The sequence below is a fragment of the Opisthorchis viverrini genome (assembly GCF_000715545.1).
Source record: "Opisthorchis viverrini unplaced genomic scaffold opera_v5_327, whole genome shotgun sequence".
NCBI lineage: Eukaryota > Metazoa > Platyhelminthes > Trematoda > Opisthorchiida > Opisthorchiidae > Opisthorchis > Opisthorchis viverrini.
In genome coordinates this window covers 128,909-141,393 of record NW_008751989.1, presented here as the reverse complement: position 1 = coordinate 141,393, position 12,485 = coordinate 128,909, and the positions used below count along the sequence as shown (strand labels likewise).

The following is a 12,485-nucleotide window of genomic DNA, read 5'->3' as shown; positions in this document are numbered from 1 at the left end:
TCCAAGGTGGCATTTGAGGCACCGAGCAAACCAACCGCTTTGCTCCAGCGTGACACACACCTGTTCAGACACGCGTGTAGGTACGTCCGACGTGCGCCGGTGGAGCTGTGGCAACAGGCTGACGCGCCAGAAGTCTGAGGTTTCATTCCCGGACCGGCGGGGATATGCTCTGTTAACGAGCTTTCATTGAGACAAAACTCAAGTCCGATGCTATTCTGTTAAATGGATAGGTTTTAAATTTGATTACAGGTGACAGCATGGACCTTACTTGAGAGACTTTTTCATTTAACGTTGTGGTTTAATAGCTTCTCTCATAGAGACGCATCACATGCAAGTTGGAAGTGCATAACCATTTCCAAGGGGACAGAAAATGCGTAGCAGTACAGTACCAAATGGATCCATCACGAGCACACTTATGGCCTTTGGTAGAAGATTGAATAAGGCATCCCATGATCCAAGACACTAGTTTATTTATGGAATAAGTTGGTGAGAAGTAGTAGGGAGCATCACAAAACTGACACTGTCGCTGAGGAGCGACAACTGTCTGCTGCTCTGTTTGTTGCACATCGGATGAAGTGGCTCTTGAAAAAATTAGCCTATTAGAAGTGATGGTAGAAAATCTCGGTCGTGTTCCCGGGTAAGTCCAGCTGGTTCTGTGTTACTAATCTTAGAAGGCTGGTACCATCCTGGGAGGATGTCATTAGAAAATGAGTTCGAACCCCACTCTGTCCCTTTACCGGAATTCTTCATTCCTATACGGTTGAACAGTACATAGACCCATAGTTAATACTGAAGATTTTCAAACATAAGCACTCTGTAAATTTGTCTTGATTAACGAGTGATTTCGCGTTGGACTGTAGACGAAATAAGGCCGTGATTGACCAGGTGTATCTGCATGAGCCCATGAGGACTTTATTCGAAATAAAATACAGCCAACTTGGCAAAAGATATAGTGGTTAATTGCGATGATTTTCATCTATTTCGGCCTTACATGCTTAAGCACTTGTGCGTTTAGACCACACAATTTTAACGGACAATTTTCACTCCCAGTTAGTCATATCTCCTCACCAACTTTTTGCATTATTTCGCGCCTTCAATATGACAGTCCTGGAAACTCTGTTGTTTAATTCCGTACGCGAATTCACTCCCTCAAGGCTTATCTATCACAGCAACAAGCCTGTTGCCTCAGCTACGCCAGTATTCGGAAGACCCACACTGAACAGAGTATTAGTTGTAACTTAAAGTGTGTGACTAGCCTATTCTTCAAGCCATGGTTACGTCAGAAAAAGAGTGGTACTCGATCGATTTTTAGACGCATTGCAAGAGGTTAGAATTAAGAATACTTTTCAGAACATACGCTTCCAATGAGAAGCTTTCACAAGAATCTATCTAGGAGAAACTATATCCAATGGGAAATTTACGGTGCCTCTGTTCGAAGCATCCACTTAAATATGGCAAAAGGCGGGAATCTTTAAAATCATCTCAGATATGTCGAAACCCGGAAGGTAAATAAACTCGGACTGGTAGCTGCGACGTTTATTCTCGCCTACCATGATACTCCTCAATCCACCATGAATCGGTATGTCATTAAAACTTTTAGACTTATCATATTAGAGTGGTCGGACACAGTACGTTACTGTGTCATTTGTTGAACTGATGGCATGGTGACCCGTTCACTAGTGAAGTTAGAAAATATGCAATCGATGTTCAAATGTGGGTCTTTTGACGGTTCGTCATAACCAGGGCTCTGGATATTGGATGAACATAAAAGATGTAATGTGATGTACCACTTTACACACTGAGTACGCTGTGAAGAAAAACCAAGACTCTTGGTGGTTGTTTTTGTTGTGCTTCGAAAGTGGTTAACTTTCAAATATAGATGTAATACACCACTCATAGTGTTTTTGAAAACTCTTGGAAAACTCACGACAGCTTTCGGCCTTCCTGGGGCTCATAACGTAGAGACACTCCCAAAGTTTCCGTCATCTCATGTTAGTTTTGAACCCTAATTGCACGAATCTCTCGTTCATGATGCAGTCTGGGGCAGTACATTCAGTTGCCTAAAACATCATAAGTGAGAGATTCGGCTGGGTTCCAGATGAGTCTCCCGTCAAAACCGATTTGGTTTGCAAATGAGTGGAGTTTACCTTCATTTTTCAGTTATCTGAGCGGACCTATACTTTTTTGAATGCACGCAACTCCTGGTATGACCATGAAGTAATGTCTACAGATGCCGAAGGGCTAACCACACCCCTATGAGCCATAGAACGTCAGTTTTAGATTACGATAGATAGGTTATATCGAAATGTACGTCAGTAGTCCCGGACGATTTCTTGTCGTTTCAGAGCAAAGCTCCATGTGGCAATAAACAAGGCGTGCTAACAATGTGAAAACACCTGTTACTGTGAAAGCCCAAAGTCTGACATGGCTGATGCAAGAGGCAAGTTAGTAATGCCATTCTATAGGGTTTGCTGAGCAGAAAAGCAGACATCTGGTGGGGAGACGACCTTGAAAACTAAGAAGTTTGACTTGGTTTGGAATCCGTTCAAGTCACGTCCTGGCTTAAACATCCCGCCCCCAGTTTCAGAGCAAAACGGCAAAACGTGGATGATAGGAACCTGGGCTGCATTGATCGACTGAACGTCCTATGTCGCACGGACGATGGATCCACACTCAGATAGAGGCTCAGCTCAGGTTCATGTGTATGTCAGCGGTTGCGCAACCTATGTGGATTATTTTGGTGTGTGGTGTAGGCAACTACCAGCAAGTATTTCCTCTATTTTTCAATACAAATTCTTCCTCAGGTCACACTAGCTGGAAGGTACACTCCATTCCTCATACCGGGCTGTCACCGATAAGCGACTGCCCTTCCCGAGAATTGTATGAATTTCAGGAAAGTCTACTTACATTAGGACGAGAGGACTGTCCACCAAGGGTTGTGCCTCAAACGACGGCGAAGTCTAGTCATTCGGATAAAAGAGGACTTTGTTGTCCACATTGTTCGCATTCAGAACTACAGGAAGGATGACATTAACGGGTGCCCATATACAAGATGTTAAACTGGATTTCATCAGTACCAATAAACACTGCTTTTTGAATAACTTTTATGGTGCAATGACTATTGGAAGAACTTTTTGGAATCATACAGCTGATAATGCAAAATACACTCGCACCGAGTTACAATAAGATATGAGCGAGATTGTGTTGTTTGACGTAACCCTGTACTCCACACATATATCTAAGGGTCAAAAACGGTATCGGACGCATCTGCATTATTCACAAGGCCCTGGATATCGTCCAAATTAACGATGAAAAGTTCGAATACTTCAAGGCTATGGGCTAAGTGAGTACAAGCCTGCCGAAGGAATATAACAAGAAAGTTGCTGAAAACAGCCCAGTACCTGTTTCGCTCATAAGAGTTTACCAATGGTGCTTTATATCAAGAAACTCTATTGTGACATTTCGAATATTGTGCAAAGTTCTACGTGAAGGAGAATTTATGGAGCCTACTCGATTTACACGTAGTATAAACAAGAGACAAGGTTGAGTCCCTCTATAATATCAACGTAATTTGCAACTGAGTGGATTTCGCCAATATCGGTGGAGTGTCTTTTAGTCTAGTTCAACAAAACGCAAAGTCCGGATTGTGGACAGCCTCGAGTGATTAGAACATTGTCTGACACCTTGTGTGCCTAACTTCGGGGTAACCTGAGCAGAAATCTGCAATGAGCATGGCAGCTGTGGACGGCAAGGAGCCCTCTGTTATAGTAATCGTAACCAGATGACCACAAGCATATACTGAAGGCGTCACTTAACAAGGACCAAGAACAATTACCATCAGACTTTCCCAAAAGGGCATTGGTCATCAAAGGAATTGGAATCTAATTCTGTAGTTCGTTCTACACAGCGAGCCCGGTGAATCAGTGACATGGCTCCTCTAGGAGACAGCACGTCTGACAAGAGTGAGGGCTTGACCGATTCCGACAGTGCATAATCTTCACGGAAGCACTGAAATTGTATACACGTCTGTATTACGCCTGTGTTACTTCTTGGATGATCTGTTTCAGAAACACAACTCTGATATCCGTACTTCCAAAGTGGGTAAGGAACTCAATGCAGTCTCATTTCCAAGAGTTAGGTTGGCCATTACCATGTCACAAAATATGACGAGTTCTTTGCAATTTGCTTGGGATTCGTTTGGCTCGTTCACATCATGTGTGGTGCAGATACAAAACAGTGACAAATCGACGCAACAGAAAGAACTCAAATCGCTTTTCCAGATGTTAGTATGATGTTAGTTTTATGAAAATCACGTAAGCCTCAGAAGAAAACCACCTTAGGGACTTAGTTTCGACAAAGCCGGTTGATTAGGCATCAAGTTACCCAAGGTGGATCTCATCCTTCGGTTGGCAAAAATCCTGATGAGAAGCTAAATTCGGTCAACATCAATCTTAGGCTTCAAGCAACACAGGATGGGTGGGTCTTTTAAAGCGGGATTTGTTAAAAACAGAATGCGGTCCAGAGTGGACAAAACAGCGAAAAATGTCTGTGACTGACTGTGTAATATCGGTGGTTGGTCCAGATATTCAATACTGCTTTGTGGTAATTTTTACTGTCAAAGAGGCCGGTTAAATAAGTGGATTCCTACGCCCCTGAGCTGTTACAGGTAACAGCTGTCTGACGGACTGTCTTACTTTAAGGAACGTCATTTTGAAAGCAATGTCTCCATTTAAACCAAAGCCCGTTTTAGGCGCGCGCCTGGCGATCTTAACGGTTCGCGTTTCAAAAATTAAATTTTTAAAGCGGATCCTCCGAATTGTTTTTTTAATTAGTTTGCAGAATTTTTGAAGTAAATTTTGAACATGACTTTTATTGACGCTTCGGAGAATTTCTCGGGGTTCCCTGAAACAGGTAGAGGCCAAGCATTGAAGGCATCGAAGCATGTAAGGTTTAGTGAATGTCCATACGAACTGATCGTTAGCAGACTCTCATCGTAACAACTTGCATCACTCTCCTCGAAAAGGCTTTCGTTAAGGGGGCTCCTTAGACCAATACACCACATTACTTGGAAGGTATGCATGATTGTAAGGTTTTAGTAATCAGCTGGAATAACTTTAATTCGGGTGGCTTTCTTCATTTTCTATCTGCTCGTCAAATTTGACAGTCGATTTAACAATCATTTTCACAGCTCGAAAAACGAACAAAAAACAAGCAAAATTTCTATTTGTGGAGAAAACACGTGTGAGCCAGAAGAGAACATCAGAATATCATAAAATGATAGAAAAGCTCACTTTATTTTAGCCGTCTTTCTAATAGCCACAAACCAGGCTGCTTGAACAACCATTACACTGGCCCAAACGGCCAGAAAGTAAGACCATTGCCGTCCAGTTTCTCTTGTGTAAATAAACACCCCAGCAAGATGAGACATGGGTCCAAGAAGCAGAAGAGCGTAGTAGACGATTTGAAAGCACAAATTGGCTGAGACTGATGGATTGCAGAACGTAAGCACATCCATAATCAGAATCAAGATGAAACATGCCACTGCCAGGATGAGTAATGCAGCAATTCCTATAATTCTCGACCTGAATTTGGTTTCTTGGCAATCCGTGAATAAGTTTCCACAATCCCAGGCACTCATTGCCAAAGCGACAATTGTCAAAGTCAATGAGGTGCCTAACACGGCAAATGAGATCATAGAATGACTTGGACTCATTTTAGTCAATTGAACAGTTCCACCATGATTGAGCCCGTCAGTCAGCCATTTTGGCAGGTCTTTGCATAACACACAGCTGTTCAAAAACAGCTCTTCCGTACCTACTTGATCTCTTACCGTAAAACTGTAAGTGACCAATCAGCACGTAGATAGTCGCATACAACGTTAGGGTCAATGTGCAATGTTAGGGTCAAACGACGCACGTGACTCTCGTTTCAATGACCAAGCAGGGTGGGCAAAATTTGGCTTTCCTTCATACGTAGGCCAATTTTCAACGTAAAACTTTCTTCCTTTTCCCCCCAAAGACAGCATGCTCTAATTGCGATGTCCAATATAAAATAAGGTGCTAAATTTCTGTGAAACTGCCATTTTTTAGGAGTAATTTGCATTGTGCACCTTCCTAACTGAGCAGAACTGCGTTGTTCTGGGAAGCGTCCCTCCAGACGAGAATTGGAGTTGCACTACTGCAACATATTTGTGTGTAGTTGGGTTCCGGACAAAGTTTTTTGAAGAGGGATGTAGAATCGAGTAGTCACTTCAACTCACTGGAAATAAAAATAGCTGTAAAAGTATAAAAATATAAAATATAAGATATATAACATAAAATATAAAAATGTAAAAAATATATACATATCGCGATATCTCGAATATCGTAGCGACTGAAACATTAGACAGCCTATGGCAGCACATTCAGTTGTCTGGAGACATCAAACCGAGAGATTCAGCTGGGTTCAAGGTGAGTCTCTCGAAAAACCAAATTAGTTTGCAAATGAGTGTATTTCGCTAATTTGGTGCAATCTGGTTTCAAGTAGAACATGAGGTTGACAGGAACTCGGGTCTGCGCCTACCTGATGAGCCCCAAGAAAGGGCTGCCGAGGAGTTTTCAGCAACCTTATGAGTGGTGCATTACAAAACTTATGATTTTCGTGGAGAATGCGTAACAAAGTTTTATTCTGCTTTGGAAGAAGAAATTCCATGGTGCTTTGCTTTTACTTTGATTATGAATTTTTTGTCGCGCATTCCATTCAGTTTTCTCCCTCGTTTGACACACAGATCCGTTTGAGGGTGTTCAAAAGCATCCAAATTTAGGTCGGCACTCATAGTTTCTAGAACCTACTGTACGTCTTGAAGGAAGTTCGAAGTTCCAGAGCAACCTCTTGTATTATCAACCGGGAAGGTTTGTCAAGATAGACTGAGATTAAAGCAACGTCTTAGAAAAATATGTTTGCAATGATTCGCCAAACAAGATAATCTTAGTTCGATTTACCTGATAGGATGCACCACTCATACGGTTGCTGGAGGCAGTTTGACAGTCCACTACCGGTTTGACTCTTTCTGGTGCCCATCCAATGAATATGGCCCCTAAGTTTTCATAAACATTTTGTTGCGTGTGAACGCGATACCGCGTAAATCGTGTCAGCTGATATGTGTAATAGCGTTTGAACAACAAATTCTTTTAAAGAATATCATGATCAAGAGTTTCAGTTGAGTCCTTCGTAAACAGCAGCTCTGATCACACTTTGATTCCCTGCAGTTCACAATTAAGAGTCTCATGAATTCGAATCAATGGGAAGGGGTTTTCCATACCGTTGGCAATGGCATCAAAGCCCTTTTGTATTAGTCTACTGGTTATAATCACCGTATTATGATCCAAGGAAGCGGTCTACAATAGACACTGGCTGCTGTCAACCTATCGGACCTGATGGAGCCCCAAGTTGGGAATCGAATCACAAACGCGGGACAACGTTGAGTCAATTTTTGATGGAGACCAACATTACATTACCGTTACCATCATCGGGTAATAGGCTCTGGCATGAGTCTGTTTAGTTCACATTCCTCTGTTTTGTTTTCAGTGAGCTCCCCATCGATGCTTGATGAATTATTCAAAGCACCTAGGTTAATTGTCACTCGGTTTGTTCATCTTCTCTTTCAAGCATTCGAAAGTATGCTTTATATGATGATTTTTGCCATTTTGTTTGTTTTCTAGCAGATCGATGAAGGGATTTCTCACAGCTCTCACATGTATAATGGATGAGTTAGGCTATAATTTTTGACTGAGTACGAATACTTTATGTTAGTTGAGCGTACGACTCATTTTAAATTCAAAAATTGACACCAGACAGGACGTTCTCTCAGGAAAACATATAGTGGTTTTTCCCTTCTGTGGTCCCCTTGCTCCAGACACCCATTCATTCCGTCGAAATGTGCTTATTCGGAGATTACGTTGGAGTAAACTAGAGACCGAATTTAGCTCTTGTTTGTAAAAGTGTCGTTCAAATTCTTTTGCTGACCTAAAACTATTTACGAGTTTGGTGCAGTACTCTTGAATGGTTACTTCCTGTTTCTTTCTCTTTGTTGCTCACTAGGCGGGTTTAATCTTCGAATTCCTATCGATCCTACGCACTACTTGAACACAGAAAAACACGTCACGAAGATGAAGCACTCGTTTTCAAACAGAGGTGAAAATTGGCCGTCCAAATGTTTCCCGTGAACCGGAAAGTGTCTACAGCTGGCTTCCGTGCTGAGTTATCTGTAATTCTGTCAGTTCTGTGCAACGTCTCTGCAAATCACTAGTTTGACAATCTTTTAAGAAAACGCCTATTTTGGAGGTCTCTTCGAGGGTGCTTGGTCCTTTTGGAGGATGACATCAAGTTCAGCTTATCAAGATGTCGCCGGTTTGAACAAGATGTAATATCAGCGACCTGATGAAGAAATAATTCGCCGCTTTCAAAAAGCCAGTGTGTGACAACTAAACACACCTTGTTCCGTAACTCTCTTCAAAAACGAACACAGACGGTTTCATCGCATTTCATGACATCCATGTGTATTTCATCCACGGTCCTCATCAGGGTAGTGCAACCATAGCTTTCAAAATATCTGTGGCTTTTGGGTATTTACGAACACAGAGACCCGTTGTGTTGAATTGAGATTTTTGGTCAATACGGTTGTCCAATAATGTCGGTAATTTATGACTACTTATGAGTAGTCAGAAATGTTTGTCTTATTATGTCACATTAGCAGGCTCAGTGTTCTTGCCAGGGGACGTATCTTTGTAGCAGTTTCGTGGTAGTTTATGGTGGTGTTTTAAGACATTTTTGGAAAGACAATACAGCGCTAAGCTTTTAGAGAATAGCGATGGACTGGCGGTCCTATCCAAAAAGGGAAATATTTCGATTCTGCGATTATTGCAATTGCAAACGAGTTCATTCCTAGAGACATACTTTCAAACCCAGAACAGTTTAGTCACAAAGATGGACAAGTTTCTTTTGTTGACGTAAAACTCAGAACGGTGGCCCCTCTGATGAAAGTCCATTCTAAAACTGTTCACTATAATCTTCAGTGCCATTGATTAGACATGAGTACTTCATTTAGATGCAGGCGCCATTGGACAAACTGCTGGAGACAGGGATCATTGACTCAGCCAGATGATAGCGTAAGAGGTTTCCGCATGCAGGACGGTACATCAAGTTAGGATAAAGAATAATTTGTGCTGTAATTTCACCTATAACGGCCAAGAATCTGGGGTGAACCTTATTAGGTATACCTTATTAGGCATACCAGCCTTGGGACACTCCTAAGTTTAATGGGGATTGCCTTCTTTTTTTTGAGGGCCACCAGGTAGATGAGCGTCTGAGCTTCCGTCAGATTATTTGCTATAACCCAAATTGTCCAAGAGCTTTCAACAAAGTTGAGAGTGTTAGGTTCCGTCAGGAAAATATGTTGCGATTTTAAAAAAAATCGTACCAACTAAAACAAGAGATTGTTCCTCTGAAGCCGATTCAGTTGAGAAAAAATTACAGACTAGAGATACAGCTGACCTTGAGTTGAGTCTTAGGTTAAAACCAAGTTGGTTTGCAGGTGAGTTTATTTTGCTTGCACCATTTTGTTTTATGGCTTAGACTTAGAGTCAAAGATGCTTATTTCAAGTCAAATCTCTAGACACCGATCAAGAGAAGTGTTCTGGGCGTTCCCGTTGAAAGCATGATTTGAGTGAAGGAAAAGTGCTCGTTCACGAATTTAAGCAACTAGAAGAACACCAATAAACGTTCAACATCGTTATCGACCCAATAATAAAAACAAAAATTGGTACCAATCAAATTCAAGGTACCTGTTTCACATTGCCGCTCTCAAAGCCTGCTACTCTGCGTTAGGTTGGCCAACGGGTAGCTCTTTCTCAGACCTTGGTCTCTCTTAGTACGTTGTGTCTCCGAAACACGTAAAAAGTAACTTAGTTTGGCTCTACATCTGAAACCGTTTGACACGAATTAACATATCTTGTATTTTACTCTTCAAGTGTCCAGAGTTTCTGAAGCAATCTACGGCGTGCGAGTTATGGTTGGTTCCGTCGCTCAAAGTTTCTTACCGGACTGGCTTCCATTGAAAACTCGTCTTTCCGCTGTTAGGTTCCCTGGTTCTATCGAGATCAGCGCAGCTCGAGGTGGCAGATCAAGTTTGTTTGTTACGTGAGGATACCCTACAAACGACGGTAGGTCAAACCCAATACTTTCATGTAAACCGATCGATTCAAAAGATAATTTCGCTTACCTTGAGGCCACTGCATGTTTCCCCAAAAACTGCATTTTTGTTCCAATCGGCGAGTCTTTTTCCGGCCTTAGACACCGAAGTGGGAACAACAACTAGATATAACACATCTTTATTGGCTCGGTAGCATATCCTTCAGTCTGTAAGATGCCATCAAGTAGTTGAAGTGGAAGAAAGCACCACGAGTTTGTTTTCGAGCTGCAGAATGTGAGACAAACAAGGCCAAGTAAGCTACACTGGTAGTTTCATTCTACCCTACGCTTTAGTATGCGTTTATTTGAGCGAACAGGTACCACTATGAGAAGATGAAGTTCAAATACCCCGGTGGGCGTAGGTTCGTGAATATGAAACGATAAGAGTATATACATTTTCCTTCTTATTCTGCCTCCACACCAATTGCGAATTTTCAGCACCGCTCCACAAGAGCAAACTTTTAGCACCCCTCTACAAGAGAACCTCTCTACAATGTGATCAGCTCACGAGACCATTTTATGCATTGAACTGGTGCAAAGTACCATTTTAGCCGGTGTGTTTAATATAACAGCTGCTTAGGTTAGAATATTCGGCGTTCCTTGCGATTCACATCCATAAAATGACCTCAGTTTTTAATTTAAGTCCACGTTTTCCCTCTTAAACTCATCTGCGATATCATAGAGCCTATTGGAGCCTCAGCACACACTCTTCGTTCCATCTGTGATATGACGCTGTGATAACTCCGCGTTACGATTGCACTATGGTCAGCCAGGACGGCTTTGTTATGCCGGTGCGTTCTAAAACCCAGTGGCATTGTTGACCACCCCTAGTACTCAAATGCAATTGAGAGGACTACTTTATTTATTGTTATGCACCTATTGCGGGACTTCGTAACCTATACTCGACGTACAAAATTCGTTGTAACACTTGGTCCCCCGATCAAACGTGTTTTTCAGGAAATTGTTTCTCAAAGTTTCTGACCACGGAAATTTTGTTGCATTGCACATACTACTTATTCCGGCACATGTAATTTTCCTATTCGTCTAGGATAATAGAAATTCGAGTGCCACAGTTTTGTGTAGCTTAATTTCCGTTATTCCGCGTTTCCACTGGGTGTGTCATCTCATTAGCCCACAGTATAACGTTTCGGTATTTCTGCACACACCAAACTGTTCACGTATAAACCGAGCAAATTCCTTGAGTACCACGTTCTGAAAGTGTGACAGGAACAATGAATAGGAACGCTTCTGAAAACAAAATAATATACACACTCCGCGTGATAGGACACAACGCCAATTTCACGAGTGAGATGGTCAAATGAATGGAAAACCGCCTCATAAAAAGCATGATAACGATAAGAATGAACCAGTAAGGGGAGTAAATGTATAAAGATAGATATTACACCTATATGAGCTTCGAAATTCGGAAGCCCTTTCTGTGTTCAGCAACGAGCTAGGTCTATAAACCAGAGTGGTTTCATTAACATTTCATACCTCTTATAAAGTATGACTAGCCGTTTTTGCTACTAGTGAAAAGAGTGGACGTGAATCCACGTTCAGATTCCAAACACTAACCATAAGGTTGCTGAAAACCCATCGACAGCCCACCTTCTTGGGGCTCACAAGGTGGGGGCAGACGCTGAGTTCCCGTTGACCATACGTTCTACTAGAATCCTCGCATCTCTATGGCTTTTAGTGGTGAATAACCTGAAGCCTAGCCGAAACTCTTGTCTGTTGTGTTCTTCTCCAAATGAATATGGGTATTAGTATAGTGTTTGCAATAAATCGCGCCATTTCAAATATCGCACCAACCGAAATATACGGAAGCCTGGTGCAGCACATTCAGTAGTAGAACATAAAAAACGAGAGATTGACTTGAGTCTCCTGTGTAAAACAAAATGATTTGCAAATGAGTGTATTGTGATTTCAAGTAGAACATAAATTTGACGAAAAATCGGGAACTGCGCCTACCTGACGAGCCCCGAGAATGTCGAGAAGGGTGACGGGATGTCGAAGAAAATTCAGCAGCATTTTGAGTAGTGTATGACGTACATACATATATCGTTATGTGTCGGATATTGTACTAGATGTAATATGAGGAAGCCTGGTGCAGCACATTCCGTTGAAGAACACCGTAAACCAGAGCTTCAGCTGTGAAAACCACATTGGTGTGGAAAGTAGTTTTCTAACAAATCCAGCTTCCCTAAAATTATATTTTAAGATCGGGGACTCTGCGCTGAGAAGCAGGTATCATATTG

The 12,485-nt window shown here is 41.9% G+C and overlaps 2 protein-coding genes across 2 annotated transcripts in view; one reads left to right on the top strand and one right to left on the bottom strand.

The window, feature by feature from the left end:
• Positions 1-12,485, bottom strand: part of T265_10070 (hypothetical protein) — a gene marked incomplete at both ends in the record, with an annotated part of 24,215 nt that overhangs the window by 4,301 nt on the left and 7,429 nt on the right. Inside the window, one exon of the mRNA XM_009176334.1 lies at positions 5,292-5,837. Coding sequence (XP_009174598.1) covers positions 5,292-5,837 — 546 coding nt within the window. The remainder of the gene's footprint in view (positions 1-5,291; positions 5,838-12,485) is intronic.
• The window catches only part of T265_10068 (hypothetical protein), a gene marked incomplete at both ends in the record, with an annotated part of 31,251 nt that continues 19,374 nt past the window's right edge, over positions 609-12,485 (top strand). The window contains one exon of the mRNA XM_009176333.1: positions 609-637. Coding sequence (XP_009174597.1) covers positions 609-637 — 29 coding nt within the window. The remainder of the gene's footprint in view (positions 638-12,485) is intronic.